This window comes from Xyrauchen texanus, chromosome 2, assembly GCF_025860055.1.
Source record: "Xyrauchen texanus isolate HMW12.3.18 chromosome 2, RBS_HiC_50CHRs, whole genome shotgun sequence".
Classification (NCBI taxonomy): Eukaryota; Metazoa; Chordata; class Actinopteri; order Cypriniformes; family Catostomidae; genus Xyrauchen; species Xyrauchen texanus.
The window spans coordinates 33,829,475-33,850,157 of record NC_068277.1 but is presented as its reverse complement, the minus strand read 5'-3'; the positions used below and the strand labels follow the sequence as shown (position 1 = coordinate 33,850,157).

Below are 20,683 nucleotides of genomic sequence, written 5' to 3'. Positions count from 1 at the left end.
AAACATGAAACAGTATCTGAACAACCTGCAAAATCACAAACCTGATTTTGCTTGTGCGTTTCAGAAATAAGACATTAACCACTATTGAGCTATTGTTTAACAGTTTTGTGATCTGTTATAATTAATGAATAACTGAATAAATGTTGTCACTCTTTGTAAATAAGGCAGATTTCCTGCATTTCCTGAAGACAGGTCACACTCAGAAAGATATTGGCTAATAGTGATACAGACATGCACATATTTAAATGGTCATTTCAGTTTCAATGAGAAGGTTCAAACAGTTTAATGAGAAGGTAGCAGGTTATACCTCTGAAATCATAATTTCATTTTACATTTGGCCTTTATGTAATTGTTACACCATGAAGAATTGTCCACATGAATATATACTAATACAAATTCTAGATTTCTGGCAAACCCCTATAGTAAATTCGCTTATCCTTATTTTCACATGCAAATGAGCTCTGCGCCAAACTTTTTATTTTTGCCACAGGTTTGCCATATAATTGTTGCCAAACAATGTTGCCAAATGTTTTTCTGCAGCTTCTCCATTATTACTTCTTGCAATAATGTGCAACAAATTGTATAATTTGCTGCAAATTTACCTCATATTAACAGGCACTTTGCCACAGTTTGCAAATAAACCATTATTGCAAAAGAACTACAGACTGTCAGAGTTACAAACTATGATACTGTACTGTAAGTCATACTGACTCTAGCTCAAAGTTTACTGGATTTGCCATGTAGCTTTTGTTTAGCTATCATTTATTCCTTGGCTGCCCTGAGGAATAAATTATCTGGTAAAAAGTGTCAAATGTAATGTGTCCCCCAGGTGCCTTTTTGATTCCGTACATTCTGTTCCTGTTTATTGCTGGGATGCCGCTGTTTTACATGGAACTTGCCCTGGGTCAGTATAACAGAGAGGGAGCAGCAACTGTTTGGAAGATCTGCCCTGCATTTAAAGGTAGGTTTAATGACATGAAAGTTGTTGATATGGAATGTACCATGTTCTCAAACCAGAGTTGCAACACTAACAAATTCCAATAGACATTGTAGTCATTACAATGCATGCAATTTAAAGGGATAATTTGCCCAAAAATTCTAAAATTTGAAAATTCTCTAATCATTTACTTACCCTCATGCCATCCTAGATGTGCATTACTTTTTTCTGCAGAACAAAAACAAAGATGTTGATATCTCAGAATATCTCAGCTCTGTTGGTCCATAAAATGCAAGTGAAATTTACATTTTACATTTACATTTTATGCATTTGGTAGACGCTTTTATCCAAAGCGACTTACAGAGCTCTTATTATAGGGACAATCCCCCCGGAGCAACCTGGAGTTAAGTGCCTTGCTCAAGGACACAATGGTGGTGGCCGTGGGGTTCGAACCAGCAACCTTCTGATTAACAGCCCTGTGCTTTAGCCACTACGCCACCACCACAATGTGACCAGACTTTTGAAGCTCCAAAAATCACACAAAGGCAGCATCCATAGACTCCAGTGGTTAAATCCATGTACTCAGAAGTGATATAATAGGTGTGGGTGAGAAAAAAATATCAATATTTAAGTATCATTTTTTTTACTATAAACAACCACTTTCACATTCTGAATAAAAAAGAAGTGAAATATTGATCTATTTCTTAACCAAAGACATATATTAAACCACTGGATTTATATGGATTACTTTTATGCTGCCTTTATGTGATTTTTGGAGCTTCAAAGGTCTGGTCACATTTCACATGCATTGAACGGACCAACAGATATTCATGAGATATTCATCTAAAAATCTTAATTTGTATTCAGGAGAAGAAAGAAAGTCATGCACATCTAGGATGGCTTGAAAATTGAGTAAATGATGAGATAATAATTTTTTTTTTTTTGGGAACTATCCCTTTAATTTCATATGAAGTAAGCAACTTTTTCCATTTAATAGCAATCTTTTTTTTTTACTTTCCTCCTCAGGGGTTGGCTATACTGTGATCATCATAGCATTGTATGTTGGGTTTTACTACAACGTCATCATAGCTTGGTCACTGTATTACTTATTTGCCTCGTTGACGAATGAGCTGCCCTGGCTCAAATGTGGTAACTTGTGGAATAGCCCCAACTGCACAGATCCACAGCTTATTAATGGTACCTTCTTGGGTAACGGGACTTCCTATGCCAAGTACAAAAACACACCTGCCGCCGAGTACTATGAGTAAGTTCTTTGAGTTCTTAATTACATGATATCGTTGTCTTTTGCCCTGGACCTTTGCCATTGCAATCAAGTATCTTAATTTCCTCTCCTTATGTGTATTGTTTCACCAGTTTCTTTGCAGTAGTTTTTTGACATACGTTTGAGAGCATAAAGCTGTACAATGTGAATGTGAATATCAATATCAGTTTTATGAATCTGGTTGCAAAGCTGGCACTTTTTCATGTTGATGGACTAATTATTTAATCCACTGCAGTCAGCTCGAGATTTTCTCAAATTAATAGTGCAAGTACCATGATTATTTGCTTTCATTTTGTCTTGTGAGTAGATAGTTTTTCCAAAATTAGAAGTAAATTAAAAACATCACTACTAACAAAACCAATTAGGTTTCTCTTGGCAGGCATATCCTTATGCTTAACAATGTCTGTGATGTTAATACAAAGTTACTCTATTGACATTGTTCCAATTTGTCATGTTGTACCAGTCATTTGTCACTTCCTTTGGAGTCTTGCTGATATGGCACCTAATGGAGCTATCGCTCAGCAAGCGCTGTTCTGGATTTGTTTTCCATCTATTCTTTCATTCCATTGTGCAAGTAATATGTTGCAGGGCTGGCACGAAGCATGGGAAATCTGACATTATTGCCTGTGTGTTTGTGTTTGTGTGTGTGTGTGTGTGTGTGTGTGTGTGTGTGTGTGTGTGTGTGTGTGTGTGTGTGTGTGTGTGTGTGTGTGTGTGCGCGTGCATGTGTGTCTGCGTGTGCTTATAAAAACATTTTCTTTTAGATTCAGTATCAAGGATATATTTAGAAAAACATAAAAAACACATTTGAAACCTGGTTGTGTCTCTGTCACGCCATATTGAGGGGTTTTGCTTTGGTTAATCATTACTGGTACCTCTAGTTGACTGAGGAGTCAACATTGAGGGAGGTTTTGTAGCCTAAATGAGTCAGGTTTTATCACTAGTTTAGCTGGTTAATTTTCAGCCATATTTTTAGTGTTATTATCATTTAAACAAAGGATGACAGTTCTTGTTTTTGCTAAAGGAGAATTTGGAAGCACCCTGATGATATAATTTTCTTCAAGCAGATTGTATCTTCAAAACACAAATAAAGTCTAGTTTTTTTTTGTTGTTGTTGTAATGTTTCAATAATACGTTTAAGACATATTCTATATATATATATATGTATATATATATATATATATATATATATATATATATATACACACACACAATCTATTATGCCAATATTGCCATTTCTAAAAAGAGATATTTCTGTTTTGAAGGCCTTCTGCCTAAAAAATATGTTTACATCCAAAAAAGATTGGTGGGATTTCCAAATTGAGAATTGCTTCAGATATTAAATATTTAAATCATCCAGGTGTCATCCATTCTTCTGCCTGTTGTTGCTCTGGGGTACAGCACAGGCACAGTGATTAGCTTATCATATGGAATCGCTTTTGCTTAACAAAATTAGGTCAATATCACTGAAACTTGTATGAAGCACTTTAAAGTCTGAAACTCCTGCTAACACTCTATTACGCTGTACCAGGCTATGTAAAAAGCTCAGTTCTGTAGCTTTTGATGTTGACTGAAAGAAAGGCATCCGTTTGCACTTCAGTGGAAAGCAATCATTTTCCCTGTGTTAGGGAAAACCAGAGGAATGCCTTGAACAATGAAGAATGTTTGTTATCTTGCTGATTTTTTAATAGCCAGTTATGAACACACACACACACACACACACACACACACACACACACACAAATCAGAGAGACACTTTTCACCGGTGTCTAGTGAGAGATCCTATTGTTGTCCCTATAAACGATTACTTCAGCCATTCTTTTCTGTTTACATTGTGTGAAAAACTTCTGTTGAATAGAAACAGATATGTCCTTTGACTTAGAATTATTGTGGATCATTGAAGGAGAAATGTAAGCTTTGGGCAACAATGACGCCAAGCCCAGCATAGATGTTGTAACACTGTTAGTACAAGCAACAAACAAAGAAATATCTTGATTCCATCTGCACCGCAAGACTTCATGACAACGGTTGCGCTCTCTCATTGTCTCTAGTGAAGAGCGCAATAGAACAACAGCTCTGATCTTTCTGTGCTGTAATCTTGAATATTGTTCTCTAGCACCAAACATGCATAATGTCTGCCCTGTCCCGCTCGCGTTTTCCCTGCATGTGTGTAGACATGAAGCGCTGCATGAGTTAATTTTGATTTCAAATCACCTTTTAGACCATAACGTTTTTCCCTTCTAAATGTATCTTTATTAATCAGCATGTTACGAGCCTTTAATAATAAACAAATTGAATAAACAAATCGATTTCTGTTCTAATTTTGTGAAAATTAATTAGATGTATGGAATGGATAAGGAAAGACTAAAATTACTAGTTGGTAAACTAGTCTCTCACTTTAATGAAAATATACAAATGCTTTTTAAAAAAAAAAAAACGTTTTCTAAATTTTCTCTCGGGACACCCCTGAACCACATTCAGCATCATTCCACAGTCACAAGGGCTTCTATGCCCCATACTTGGCTATCTGAATCTAAAGAAATATATAAAAATATTTAATTTGAATGTAAAAATATTCCAACAAATACTGGACTGCTGTCACTATGCTTCAGAACAAACAGATGATTTTTTAACATTCATTTTCAATTGATAAAGATGGTAAAAGATACCAATTTTCTAACCCCACTGCTTTGGCCATCTCTGGACCCCCTGTGCAGTTTTGTAGAGATTATTTTGACTTTTTAGAATAAATTTTTTCTTCTTTTCTTCCGTCAACTTTGAAATAAAAAAAAGAAAGTGCAATGTGTAAAAGTATATTGTGATACATATCGATATCGAACAATATGAAAAAGATTATCGTGATAAAAATTTTGGCCATATCGCCCAGCTCTACTAGGTGTGCATTAAACGATTTTAAATGCACAACGTGGAGGTGAAGAACCACCCAGATTATCCTGCTTTTACCATTTGCTAGCATTGATTAGTAAAAGCTGTCATTAATTAATGCGGTGCAAATTTTGACTGGAAGAAAAAAAAATACGATTAACTTTGTCCAGGAGTTCTGTCCATTCTAAATCAGATACAAAAGATAAAGTAGTGTGATAATATAATTTTTTGGAGACCAAACTCTCTTTAAAAACTGTGAATTGAAATACTCAATCCAGAAATAATAATAGTTACATAATATAGAGGGGTTGGCATTCCTGAGAACATTGTTATTTTCACATTAGTGAGGAAAAAGTGGCGGTGCTGACGTGACAGTTGAAAAAGATTGATTGAATTAAGAATAAAAATCTTGATGTGGCATTGCTCGATATCAAAACAGCAAAAGGCTCGCTTTAGTCAGCGATGTCTAATCGCAAGACGCCCCCTATAGGTGCATGTGTGGAGTAAAGCAGCAATTTTAGATTTTTTTTTTTTTCATATTACAATATAAATATATAAATAATCTTGAAAGATGCATTTGATTGGTCCTGGTTACCTTCTCTTCACCTAGCGTCACAGTTGATTTAAAGATGACACGGCTTGACTTGATGCTGTTATTTTGTGATGTGATAGTTAATCCCAGCTCTGACACTATATTTGCATCCAGAGTTAATTTGAACAGAGGCATAATACTCTCGTAATGTGTCATTACGGAGGACAGCGAGAAGGCGCATTAATATAGAACAGTGATTAAAACTGACCGGGACTACCTGTGCATTAAACAGTTTGATTTAATCTTTTTTGGCACCATTCTGAGTAAATTCTAGAGACTCTTGAGCGTGAAATCCCAGGAGATCAGCAGTTACAGAAATAATTAATCCAACACGTCTGGCATCAACAATCATGTCGTGGTCGGAATCATTGAGATCACATTTTTTCCCATTCTGATGGTTGATGTGAACATTAACTGAAGCTCCTAACAGTAGCCTAAACACATTTAGAAACTATAAATACAAAATATGAAAAATAAAAAAAATGATATAGTTTTATGTAAATATGGTATCAATTTATATCTTTAGATAAATTAAGCCTGTTAAAAAAAGAAATATTTTGGAATCTCAAACTGATAGTTCCTGTTGACACACTGAAGCAGAAGATATAAAACTGCTGACAACTGATTGTAAATTAATTGGGAATTCTGTATTCTTACCAAACTGTAATGCCTATTATTTTTTTTTTAAAACAAATCTTTTATTTTTATAGGTTAAGCAAAGCAAAATTTTTGTGTATCCCCTGGAACCTGCTTACGTGCCCTCGGTTGGGAATCACTTCGTAATAGGACAGCTTTGCAGTGCAGTTGTGAGTCAAAATGTCTGCCTCTTTTGTTTCTTTACTTTAATTTATCCAATCCTTCTAATTTCTTTCACCATTTTCCTGTCTTTCCTGGCTATCACTTTTTCTCTCACACTTTCTTGTCACTCTGTTTTGTTCTCAGAAACTGTTTAGCTACTTATCTCATTTTCTCCTTCTCCTGTATTCTTTCCCTGTTTTGGAATGGTTTCCCACTCAGAAGTGCTTTGATGTGTCATTTCCCCAGCTGTCTTCTATGTGTAAGGGCATGTGGAAATCTGTCATTTCCTGAGCTCTTCGTCCTCACACTCTTTTATAATGTGGTCTTCGGCCAGCGGTAATCTTGGCATCATGGGACAGCACACAGGGCACTAGAGAACATTCATTACTGTCACACATACAGCGGAGTCATACACTCAGCAGGTGTGCCACTGACTATTATATTAAACAGAGCTCTGCCTAGAATAGCTAAAAATGACAAAGAGAGCCACAAAGCCATCACAGAAAAAGGTGTTTTACCAGCAGCTGTCAATCCTGAATTTCAATCAAACACACCAAGTTAGTCTTACACAAACCATAATGTCACACATTTTTCAATAATAACTGACAACAAGACAAAAGCAAAATAAAGTTATATGACAAGCTCAACAAAGCAAATTTCATCAGCTTGTGTGCCACCCACATAGCCTAGAATTTGACTACATTGTCTCTGCCAATTTTGAGAAGTCTAAATCTGTCACTGTTTGTTGAAAATAATGAACAGTTACTGCTCTGTTCTATTGTTTTACACAGTGAGTGTCCTGAATCGAATTATCTCGTAATTACTGAAATCTTGTTACATCATACACAGTCTCAGAATAAACAAATGACTGATGTCGTAAAGACAGAAATAGTAGATTTTGAGGAAAAATACAATCAATTGACGAGTCAAGAAAGAGACTTTAACCATACTTAAACTTTACTTTATAGTGCTTATATATAAGCGATATCTCCAGCACATCCCAAAGACTTTCAATGAGGTTAAGGTCAGGACTCTGGTGGCCAATTAATGTGTGAAAATTATTTCTCATACTCCCTGAACCACTCTTTCACAATATGAGCCTGACGAATCTTGACATTGACGTCCTGTCCTGAAATATGCCTCTGCTGTCAGGAAAGACATTTTTGATGGGATAACCTGGTCATTCAGTACATTCAGGTAGTCAGCAGGTAGTCATAATTATATTGCCGCATAACCTTTCTGAGACTAGACCTGACCAATTGAAGCAACCCCAGATCATATCACAGTGGGCACTATGCATGATGGGTGCATCGCTTCATGCGCTTCCCTTCTTACCCTGACACACCCATTGCATTGGAATAGGGCAAATCTGAACTCATCAGACCACATGACCGTTTTCCATCGATCCACAGTCCAATCTTTATGCTCCCTAGCAAATTGAAGTCATTTTTTCCAATTAGCCTCACTAACAAGTGGCTTTCTTGTGGCCACACAGCTGATTAGTCCCAATCCTGTAAATTCTTGTTACATTGTGCATGTGGAAATGCTCTTACTTTCACTATTAAACATAACCATGAGTTCTACTGTTGATTTTTTTATGATCTGGCTTCACCAAGCGTTTTATTACGACCAAATGTTTTCATATTTCCAGGTTTTAATAATGTGTTGAACAGTTCTTATCCCAATTCCAGTGATTTCAGCAATCTCCTTACTTGTTTTATTTGCTTGATGCAGGCCAATAATCTGCCCCTTCTGAAACACAGTAACATCTTTTCCATGACAATGGGATACGTCTTCCGACGTGGTTGTTTAAGAAATAAGAAGCTACACACTGCATCAGTTAGGGTTAAAAGAATTATTGCCAGCTGAATCATATTAATCATTGCAATAATGATCCAATCATATTCTCTTATTTAAATGCAAACAGCTACCTTTTTTTTTTTTTGACCAGGCATTGTATGTTAAGCAACTACTAATAAATAATGTGATATAAATGTTAGATGTCTAACAAATACTATTGCCTGTATGTTCAGAAATGGCAAATATCAAAACAGCACTGAACTTGAACTTGTGTCAGCAAGAAGGATCCATAACAACACTAATGTGCGGCTTCACAAAAAAACATTTGAGACATTCTGTTATTTGCTATGAAAACAAAGGTAATACGCTTTAGATTTAAGCAAGCTGTGAAGAGACTCCAATTGCCATCATAGTTCTCTTCTGGGTTGTTTTCTGGCTGAGAGCACATGATTGAAGATATGTTGAAATCATAGGAGTTTGGATTTTGCTTGGCAAGGACAGGACCTGTGATGAATGGAGAGCTCTTGAGGGAACAATTGCCAAGATACTCGCCAATCTAATGTAATTATTGATTTAGAGGGTCTGTGATAACATCTGTCCTGACCTAGCGAGACAGAGGAAGCTCCAGATCTGTTGCCATAGATTGAAAAGAGATGGTGGTTTATAACGTTTTGTGTCTAGAAAGATAATCCAGGATACAACTTTTGTCTTTGTGTGCGTGTTTGGACTATATATTAAGACAATATAATGGCTTGATAATATAAAAAGACTTCTAGCATTGTGTAGCACCCAGTTATGCACTATTGACCAATGATGTTTCAGTCTTGTCTTTTGTAAACACAATAAACATTCAAGCATTGAACTCTTTCATAAAGTACATAAAATTCAATGATCCCATTAATATTGTTAATAAAATTCAATATCCAAGGCAAAGCATGAACAACAGATGACCAAAGTGACCAAGTCATTCCTGATTCTGCCTTTTCATTATATTATTTTTAAGGGGATTAGAGGTCTGAATGGGCCTTAAAATCAAGCTGACCTGTGCACTAGACCGTGTGGCTGGACCCTACCAGACTGGTACCATCAGATGTTAAGCCCGAACCCAACCCAAACCCGAATTGCTCACTCTCTTTATAATTTCTACCCAAGTACATTGGTTGTTAGGCTGTATTTTATGTAAGCATCATAGGCAACATACATAACAGAATAATAACCATAAACATAAACTGTTTTTGCAAGGCCAGGCCCCTCAGCACTCTGAAAAATCATTGGCTTAACGTTTATCAAACATCGAAACTTTGCTTGATGCAGAACAATCTTGAATCACAAGTTAAAGTCTAACAGTCAGATGAAGTCCTCTTTGCAGCCTTAACTTCTTCAGAATGTCAAATCTTTGTGTCTTGAGATGGTGTCTAAAAAATGTGGCGGGCCTGCATGAGACACTGATGGCAAGATGTGGTGCAACAATCAAAGTTGTCTTTACAACAAGTGTTTCCATAGGAAAACTATGAAAACAGGGCAGAATGCACAAAAATGTTTGGTGTGAATGGCCCCTAACTCATTTGCGTGTCTGAGAGTGAAAGCATGGGTACAAAATTTGTTAGGTTGGCCTATTTATTTTTTTAATTAATTACAAAACCGACAAAGCCCGAACCCAAAGTCATACAGTACTTGAAAAACTGACCTGAACCTGGCCTGAAACATGGAAGTTTCTCATGTCACAACTGACGCATGACACACTAGGGACAGAGAAATTATGCAGTGACATGGTTGCTTCAACCAGTGTGCTTTCCATTTCTTCTTCTTCTTCTTTCTTTCACGTATTCTGCATTTTATAACACTATCGGTTAAGGTTAGGTGTTGGTTAAGAGTAAGGATGTCTGTTTTGTTAAATACTCATTTCTCTTTTCCAACACTATTGTGCAATTTTAGGGTAAAGTTTTAGGTTAGGGAGGTAAGTTTTATTAAAACCTCTAAATCTAAAATTCACCTTCAAAACCTTGTCTGATTACATCTTCATTTCGCTCGGTTTAGGTGCCCCCTGCTGGACATTTCACTTGAAATGTGCAGCCAAATGTTTTACGAAGGACGTCATTTCAGTTTTGCAAAAGCGTTGCAATGCTCATGTAAATTTCACAAGACCAGGCTTTAACTTGCAAGATGATGTCAGGATCAAGGTTTTGTTATACCTGTAGTCTACTGCACAAGTCATATTTTTTATTTTTTATTTTCATAATACACATTGTTTTATTGCACCTTAATGATGCCTTAATTTCCCCAGTGAACAATCCATAAGTGAATTGTGGCAAGGGAAAATTCCCTAAATGCATTTTTTCCACTGCAGTGTTACCTGTAGTTTACTGCATGTCACTCATGTGCATATAAGCATTTAATGTCATGGCCTGTCTAGTATTGGATGTAAAAGATTGTCTCTTTTAATCACTTTTTAATGAAAGCCCATGTCACACTGTCACATCTGTTTTTTTATCAACAACAATGTTAAAAATCACCTTTGTAAATTCTTATGTAAATAAGTTAACAATTATGGGTAGTTGACCTGGAATATTTTGGGAACTTTAGCCTGTCACACCACAGGACATGGATAACATTTTTAACCTAACTCTTGGAATCCATGGACTTCCCTTCCCTTGTATAACCAGATTATTTATTATTATACATCTTAAAGTGTGAAGGAACTCATTTGTAAAATTATTTATTTTCATGACAAACCGTGACACTAAACATTGTTGTACCGGATTTGTATGTTAAAGTGCCTGAGGGTCAAATTAAATGTCACATAGAGTGGATTAAAGGTCAAACTGTAGCAGGACAGACAGGTCGGCAGGTTCCAGCATGATGTTATTGGAATGACGCAAATTGGAGACTTCAAACGACAGTTCCTAAATGAGCTGACTGAGATTCGACCATCTCTTGAGCTCTCAGGGTTCGTCTGGTTTTCCTTTTCCTCATTAACAGAGCCATGATGGCTTCATCACCCATGATGGCTTCATCACCCATGATGGCTTCATCACCTCACTCACGTTTTTCCTGAGTACAGGACTGAATTACTCTTCTGATGGATTCATGAGAAGTTAAGCAACTCTTAAACAGAGAATACTGCCAAACCAAACCTGTACGTCTGATCCACATTGAATCCTTTATTGTTATTGTTGACATCAAAAAATAAGCTATGGCGTATAACACAGAAATCGTTCATCTGGGAGATTAATCGGTAGGGTGGAAAGATGGTGAAAAAATAGCAAGAATTTGTGAATGACACGTCACTTGACAACTGTGCTAAGGCTGTTATTCTGGGTCTGAAAGCTTGGTTTTTAAATGAATACTATGGGTTCAATACAAGTTAAGATTAGTTTAGATAAAATCCCTTATTAATCTGTAAAGTTATATCCAATTTTACAACTTTGTTGCCATGATAATCTAATGTCCCTAAAACCCTAAAACGACTTTAAAAATTATAATTTGTAAAACTTTACTTTTTTATATTATAGGCTTCACATTTTTGCCTTCAAACCCTACAGAAATTGGCCCCATTCACTTCCCATTGGTAAGTGCCTCCTTTGAAATGTAACCTGCATTTTTCTTTTTTTAAAGAATAGGAGGGACAAGTCAAAATAATTTGTTGTGGTAATCAAAATTATGCCACAAATGCTGTCGATTGAGCTTAACTTGTATTGGACCTGGAATATTCCTTTTGAAGTTGAAGACAGATAGATCAAGTCTGCTTCATATTTGGAGAGATTCTTTCATTCATACCAAGGTTTCATGGCCTAAGAGTGTTCATAGAGAGCACACCGCATTCTTTTTCCCCCTGCAAGAGACCTCTTTAAGAAAGAAAGTCTACATTAATATTCTGGCAGTCCTATAGGGGTTTGTTTACAATGGCCTTTTCTGTTTCATCTCTTTGAACTTCACTGGGAGGTAAAGCACAGGAATCATTTAGATCCCATTCTACACTCTTAAGAAAAATGGTTTTAAATAGTACCAAATAAGAGTTCTTCAGCTTACAGTAGCAGAACCCTTTTCGGTACTAAATAGAAGATTTTTTTAAAGGTTCCATAAAGAACCTTCCTTTAAAAGTGCAATAACGAATATTTTATGCTCTATATTTCTGCTCCTATAAAACATTATAACCTCAATTATGGTTTTATATTAAATATAAAAACAAACATACAAACACATAAATAAAAGTAAGGCATTTGTTCTTCCATACTGACAACTAACCATTCAAGGAAGAGTAATGTCCCATGGAAACACAAAATAGATGCAATGAAGGCTAAATTCCACTAAAATATCTGTACAATCCTCTATGATGTCTTCACCATCCATCACTGTGTATTTTGGTGTAATTGAGTGGCAGTCCCTCTCTACAAGTAAAGAGGTTGTTGGGTCTAGAGTAGAAATTCACAATTAGGTTCAGAGTCAGTGTTTCATTATACGTGGACATTATATGTGAGGAACATGTGTTTGCATAATCTCAAGTAAATAACTGAAACATTCAAAAATTCTATATAGATCACAAATTCTTTAGAGAGTCTTTAACACTCATGTGCTTAGTGGAGAAGCAGAGAGAAGTATCCTCACCAAACACAGCTGGAAGACATAGTGTAGCTGCTTTATAACTGTAAACCTATGACACAAAGAAATTAGATTATATTAAATAATAATAGTGTATAATTGTGATTTTACACACCCGGCCCCTTATCAGGCTATGCAAACTGCCGAGAGGGATAAAGGCTGACTGCGGACAGTGGTGCGACAAAGAGAGAATGTTTACGGCAGCTGTCTATCCTATGTGTGTGTTTGTGTCTTTTGGTTTATTTCTTCATTAAACTATTATTTATATTGTCAAGCCGGTTCTCGCCTCCTCCTTTCCCTTAATCCGCTTTACAGATATAAAAAGGAAAGAGAGGACTACTTAAAACTCACATAATCTGATAGCTTTAAGGCAGGCATTTGATGTTATTAGAGCAGACAACTCATACCACCGGTGGGATGGATAGTTGAAAACACAATAAAAATCCAAAATGACCTCCTTTTTTCAGAACATGTCAGTATTTTAAACAAAATGACAGCTCACCTCTTGAGTTGGTCACAGTTGCATGTTTTGGAAGAGATCTATTAAAAATGTAAGGTGCTTAATATAGACTTACTCAGCATTTTGCAAAAACTTAACCATGTGCTGTGCTGCCTTTATCAAGCAGTGACAAAATTGTCTGTTGTCTGATAACAGGCATAGTTTCATTCACTCTGTGATCACTAATTACAGGTTAAAAGCACTAAAGTTGGTCCATCAGTCTCATGCCCTACAGGAAGAGAAAAACAGATGTCATGAGCTCTTGGATCTATCTTCTTGAATTGTCATCAGGATTGGTAAATGTATTTGCAAAAAATAACTGGCTGCAGGTTTTATTTGGAAATTTTGGCTACATTTCTAAATCTAAAGGTTAAGATGCTTTGAGTAATGTAATTTATAATTATTGAATGCGTAAAGGACAATGTTGCAACAAGTAAAATTATTTTGCACAATTATTCATGGTAATGCTTAAAATAGTAAGAGCTTGGGGAACGTTTTGCCATACAGTTTACAGTACATTCATCTTGAATTTTTATTATGTGAATGAGCTGAGAAAATGTAATCTCCCCAACATCAACAGTTACAGCCATAGTGGTTACAAAAGTGTTAACAATCATGAATTCAAATTTGGCCAACCTCTTGCTGTCAAACAACACATTTATAATAAACTAAACTTTAAATTTGCCATGGCTTCACTTTCAAAAACATCAAGTGAAGCAAAAGGAAAAATAAGCAAATGCTCACTCCCATTTAACTGCGCTAATGGGATTGGTTATCCCTGATAGCTTTCCTGCTAAAACTACTAATAAGAGAACCTTACAGAGACTCTTTTCTGAGGGTTTATCCAGATTATTTACTCAAAAGAGGATTTTGAGCAAAATCCAGCAATAATATTCATCTTTGGATCATTGAGAGCCTATTTGTCTCCACTATTATTCACCCTTTTATGCAGCCATAAAATGCTAAAGCCTTTGGTCATCCCTCCTAGGGGAGCAAGGACCTGAGGAAGAAAGAGGGATTTATGAGTTAATTATGTTCTGGCAAATCGGTTACAAGGATAGTGTGACACCGATTGAGTTTGTGTGTAAATGCAGGAGAGCAGACTGTACATTGGACACAGCCATAAAAAAAGAGTGTGCATAACATATAAAGAACATGAAAGGGTGGAAGAATGTGCTAGAATAACAAGACCTGGTTCCCTAGACAGACTACATTCTCTGTTGTTGATGATAAAAGATTCTTTATTTGACCTTCAGTAATCTGGAGTAAACTTTATGATATCCTCATTTGGAAGAACATCCCTTACTATTTGAGACATGCAGTAATCCCTCTGGTACGTCCCAAACAGTAAGAGGTGTTCTCCCAGTCCACCCCCCCCCAATCATCTTTACTCTGTTTCCTGAAATCATAACAGCCATCATAAAAATTGGTTGAATTATTTGTGCAAGACATTGACCAGAACCTCATAATTGAGGAGGAAGACACCACAAGGACATCCATTGGAAAAGTTTGTATGCTGCAGAAAGACTGTAGCCTAATGCAGAAAACACTGCATTTCTCCAGGAGGAATGAACCTTTACTTTGGATAAAAGTGTCTTTTTTTTTCAAACCAACAACTAAAAACAGGAAAAAAATTACTGATTTAATAATACATTTATTTAATTACACTGAACATTTTTCCTCTATAGGCGCGGAGTTCTACACATTTATCAGAGTAAAGGTATCCATGATCTGGGTCTTCCTTGCTGGGAACTCACCATCTGCCTTGTCGTGGTTGTCTTTATCCTCTACTTCAGCCTGTGGAAGGGGGTCAGATCATCAGGAAAGGTTCAATACTCCAAAATAAGTATCAAATAATAATTATGTAATATATATATATACATTTTGTTTTAGGCCATTCTGTCAAAGTGGCATCTAAAATTCTGAGATGTATGTATATAAATTCAGATTTTGATCTGCATTTGCAGAGTTTTATTTGTTCTTGTGTGTTTAGGTTGTGTATATTACAGCTACTATGCCCTACATAGTGTTATTGGTGTTGCTGATTCGAGGCATCACTCTCCCTGGTGCAATGAATGGAATTAGGGCGTATCTCCATATTGACCTAAAGAAGCTAAATAACCCTCAAGTAAGTTCATGCTCAAGGCATTCAACTGATTCCCTGAACTAATTTAGACATTTTCAGATCTGGAAAGTCTTGATAAAAGAAGTCACAGAGACATACTTGTTTTTTTACAGACAGATCACTAATATCACACATTTTTAATATGTCGATAACACAGTATAAGTGAGCCTGTTGGTGGGGGAAGATGTAACAAACTGGCCATGGAGAAGGTATTAGGATCCATGTGCAGGAAGTTAATTAAAATAGACACAAGCAAACAATCCAAAACAGCAGGCAGAGACGTAGTCGTAAAGCAGGCAGATAAATCCAATAAACCAAATAGACCAGGCAAACAAAGCAAAGGGTAATCCAAAAAGCAGTAAATCCAGAAAAACAGGCAGTGGTCATAACATGAATCAAGAAACAATGGCAATGAAAAAATGATTGGTAAGGCAGGGTAAACTGGCAATACTTCGCGATGAACAATTGAACTGCTTGGCTATACATATACATGTGGTAAACAGGAAATGAGCAGTGAAGAAATGGGTGAAGATCAATATTCGGGAGAGGGCTCCTTCTTGTGGTTGGAAGGATGTGTATCAACCTCAGGTGTTACAGAACCCCACCCCTCTACGAACAACTCATGGTGTTCTACTGCTGGGATGTCCCCTTGGTCATAATGCTGCACAATTAGGATGGGCTTGGATCAGGTCCAGGTCCTTGGTGGCTACCCACGATCTCTCCTCCAGTCTGTAGCCTTCCCAGTCCACAAAGTATTGCATCTGGCTCCGTCGTCGCCTTGAGTCCATGATATCTCTGACCATATACGCTGGTGCTCCATCAACCTCCAATGGCGGTGGAGGCTTGGGATCCGTGATTCCAGGGCCAGATGATGAGTGGAACAGTTTCAACAAGGACACATGGAATGAAGGAGAGATGCAGTAGTTAGCAGCAAGCACTAATCGATAAGTAACTAAGTTTATTTGATGGATAATTCTGAATTCCCACATACATTGGATTGAGCTTCCTGTAGGGTAGATGCAGCTTAATATTCCAGGCTGATAGTTAGGGTGAGGGCACATCAGCCTGAAAGCGTGTTTGGCATTTTTGGTGACTAAATCGATGGACAGGTGGGACCATGGTCTTTGGGGTATTGGCATTGGTTGGATTAATCCTGTTGGCAGTTGAAAAATGATTGATTAGATTGTGCACACACACTAGACAAGACTTCACATAGTTAGTAACATCACGAATTACAGATGGCCACCAGAAGTAATTACGTACCAGAATGATTCTTTGAATGCCAGGGTGTCCTGTGCTCAATTAAGTGTGGACTGATTGGATAGTTCTTAGAGGTAGAGCTTGTGGTACAAAGTGCTTGGTTGGGGGGACACTCAGGTGGTGATTGTTTGTGCTGTTGTAAATGGTCTGCACTTATATAGTGCCTTTTTAAGCCTTAACGGTATTCAAAGTGCTTTACACTGTGACTCATTCACCCATTCACACACACATTCATACATCCAATGGCGGCAGAGCTGCTATGTAAGGTGCTAGCCTGCCATTGGGAGCAACTTGGGGTTCAGTGTCTTGCCCAAGGACACTTTGGCATGTGGAGTCGTGTGGGCCAGGATTCGAACCACCAACCCTGCGATTAGTGGCCACTCTACCAACTGAGCCACAGCCGCCCACGGTTGTGCTTGTATTTACATTTATACATTTACATTTATGCATTTGGCAGATGCTTTTATCAAAAGTGACTTACAGTGCACTTATTACAGGGACAATCCCCCCGGAGCAACCTGGAGTTAAGTGTCTTGCTCAAGCACACAATGGTGGTGGCTGTGGGGATCGAACCAGCGACCTTCTGATTGCCAGTGATGTGCTTTAGTCCACTAAGCCACCACCACTATTTCTTCAATGATATCCCAACTAATCGGTGCAGTGATGACCGATGGTGGTAGGATTGATGCAGGATGAGGTTGGATGTTGGGTGGATCATGCCTGCATGAAAGTGCATCTGCTTTGCTATTCTTGCTGCCAGGGCGGTAAGTGACGGCAAAATTTTACCTGGCGAAGAACAAGGACTATCGGGCTTGACCTGGATTCAGCTCTTGGCTCTCTTGATGTATACAAGTTTCTTGTGATCAGTGATCACTTGGAACGGGTGTACTGCCCCCTCTAACCAGTGACGCCTCTCTTCGAGTGCTGCCTTCGTGTAAAGTAATTCCTTGTTTCCCAGATCATAGTTTCAGTCAGCAGAATTTAACATTCTGGAGAAAAATGCACAAGGGTAAAGTTTGCCTGGGGTTCTGTGATGTTTTGACAGGACTGCTCTAATCCCACAATCAGAGGAGTCTACTTCAACGACGAAAGGAAGATTGGGGTCAGGGTGTTTGAATATAGAAGCGGTCATGAAGCTTGACTTAAGACAAAGGCTTGGTATGAGGCGTCGTTCCATGGCAACTTGTTGGGTTTTCCCTTGAGCAATGATGTGAGTTGTGTTGCAATGAGACCGTAGTTTATGATGAAGTGGCAGTAGAAATTGTCAATGCCCAGAAACCACTGTAGTTCTTTGATTGTGGAAGGTCAAGGCCATACTGTAACTGTTGTGATTTTAGAGACATCCATTTCTACACCTTGGTGGCTGAAATTGTTACCTAGTAACATGGTATGGGAGATATAAAACTCAATTTTTCTGCCTTGACAAATAGCTGGTGTTCCTGGAGACAAGATAGGACTGTCCTGACATGCTGGATATGTTGTTCCTTTTTTTTTTAATAGATGAGGATATCGTCAATGTAGGCAGATTCAGTAGGTCTCTGAAAATCTCATTGACAAAAGACTGTAAAACAGAAGGGGCATTAGCAAGTCCATACGGCATGACCAGATATTTATAGTGCCCCCTGTTGGTGATGAATGTAGTTTTCCACTCATCTCCTCCTCTGATTCTGATGAGGTTATAAGCACTTCTTAGATCAAGCTTAGTATAAATCTTAGCCTCATGGAGTTGTTCAAGTGCTGAGGGGATAACGGTATTTCAAGGCGACAGTGTTCAGGCCTTGATAGTCGATACATGGACGTAGACCTCCTACCTGCAGCTACTGGAGAGGTGGAGGGATGGATGTAACCGGTGGCAAGAGCTTCCTCAATGTAAGTTGCCATAGCTAGGGTCTCGGGTCGTGACAATGGATATTCCTTGCTTCTCGGTGGAGCTGTATTAGACAGAAGTTCAATGGTGCAGTCCCATGGACGGTGAGGAGGAAGTTAGCTTTGACTTTACTAAAAACTTCATTGAATTATGCATACTCCTCTGGAATCATGGTTACTGTTTGGATTTCAGGGCTTTCAATGCTGGTGGTAAGACAAGGCATGGAGACATTGTTCATGACAGAAACTTGATCATTGCGTGAGCTTACCCTGGTTCCAGGATATTGTTGGAATGCATTGAATGGTGTGTATATTGAGTTATTGTATGATCTCTTGATTTATCAGATTCACAGCAGCCCCAGACTCCACTAAAGCTGTATAAAATTCTATATGATCACCAATGGAGAACTCTACAGGCAACAAAAATCTGTGAAGGATAGGTGATGCAAAGTTTGTGGTACTCACTTTCAACTTTGATTCATGGAAACTTGATTTCTTGTGTGGGCATGCAGCATTGAGATGACCTGTTTCACCACAGTAATAGCAAAGTTTTTCATTACGTCGACATTGGTGTTGCTCCATAGAAACACTGGCTTAAACAACTTGCATAGTTTTGGGTGTTTCAGTGGATGCCTGTGCCTGTCCTGAGACTGTAGACTTAGAAGTGGAGTGAAACTGGAACTGTGGGGCATTACCAAGCAGGATATCCTTCTGAAAGAGCAGAACCCTCACACTTGCATATCAGTTTAGCCTTGAGTTCTTGATGAAGGCCCTTGCAGAAAACTGTTTTCAGAGGGACATCGTTCCACCCACTTTGAGTCATTAGCGACCTGAACAGAATTGCGTATTCTGGTGTAGATTGATGGCCCTGGCATAAATGAAAAAGCTGAACAGAGATATCTTGACCATCCGCTGGATACTCGAAGACTTTGTGGATCTGTTGAATGAAGTAGTCAAACGAGGTCTGGATTTGAGGATCTTTGTCCCAAACAGTGGCGGCCCAATCGAATGCTTTACTGGCAAGCAGATACATCATAAAAGTTCAATTTCTTGGCATCTTCATAGAATGATTCAGGTTGGTTAGAGAAGTAGACTTTACACTGTTGTAAAAAAAAATTGCATTTTACAGCAAAACCATCAAACTTGTCAGGAAGAGCAAAACTTACCCGTTTAGATTAGGGAGATGGCAGTGAGTGAATTTAGTTAATCAAACATTCGTTGGTGGCTCGTAGGTTGTTCAGCTGGTCTTGATAACTCTTTAAAACCTTGCACTGGTGTGCAAATGCAGCCTGCAGCTGTGAGACTTCCGCTGTATCCATGGTAGGTGAAGTATTCTGTAACAAACTGGGCACGGAGGATGTGTTAGGATCCATGTGCTGGAAGTTAATTAAAAGAGACACAAACAAACAATCCAAAACAGCAGGCAGAGATGTAGTCGTAAAGCAGGTAGATTAATCCAATAAACCAAATAGACAGTATAACCAGGCAAACAAATCAAAGGGTAATCCAAAAAGCAGTAAATCCAGAAAAACAGGCAATGGTCATAACATGAATTAAGAAAAATGCTCGGTAAACTGGCAATACTTCGCAATGAACAATGGAACTGTATGGCTATGTATACATGTGGTAAACAGGAAATGAGCAGTGAAGAAATGGGTGAAGATCAGTATTCGGGAGAGGGCTCCCTCTGGTGGTTGTTAGGATGGGTAAAATCTCAGATGTTACAGAAGAAAAAGATCATGGGCCTGTTGTTTATCGCTTCTTAAAATGATGTTGCAATGCTTTTTTAGAGTTAAAGGGATAGTTCACCCAAAAAAAGAAAGTCTCTCATAATTTACTCTCACTAATGCCATCCCAGATGTGTAAGAGTTTATTTATTTTGCTGAACATAAATAAAGATTTTTGAAGAATAGTTCAGCTCTGTAGGTCCTCCTCGTGGACAGACCTTTAAAGCTCCAAAAATCATATAAAGGCAGCATAAAAGTAATCCATATGACTCCAGTGGAAAAATCCATATTTTATAGAAGCGATATGATAGA

General features: G+C 37.8%; 1 protein-coding gene across 2 annotated transcripts in view; it reads left to right on the top strand.

Annotated features, from left to right (window-relative positions):
* The window catches only part of LOC127657961 (sodium-dependent noradrenaline transporter-like), a 45,846-nt gene that overhangs the window by 2,357 nt on the left and 22,806 nt on the right, over nt 1–20,683 (top strand). For both annotated transcript variants that reach the window (XM_052147005.1, XM_052147013.1), the window contains exons 3-6: nt 830–961; nt 1,964–2,201; nt 15,082–15,220; nt 15,387–15,521. In XM_052147005.1, coding sequence (XP_052002965.1) covers nt 830–961; nt 1,964–2,201; nt 15,082–15,220; nt 15,387–15,521 — 644 coding nt within the window. The remainder of the gene's footprint in view (nt 1–829; nt 962–1,963; nt 2,202–15,081; nt 15,221–15,386; nt 15,522–20,683) is intronic.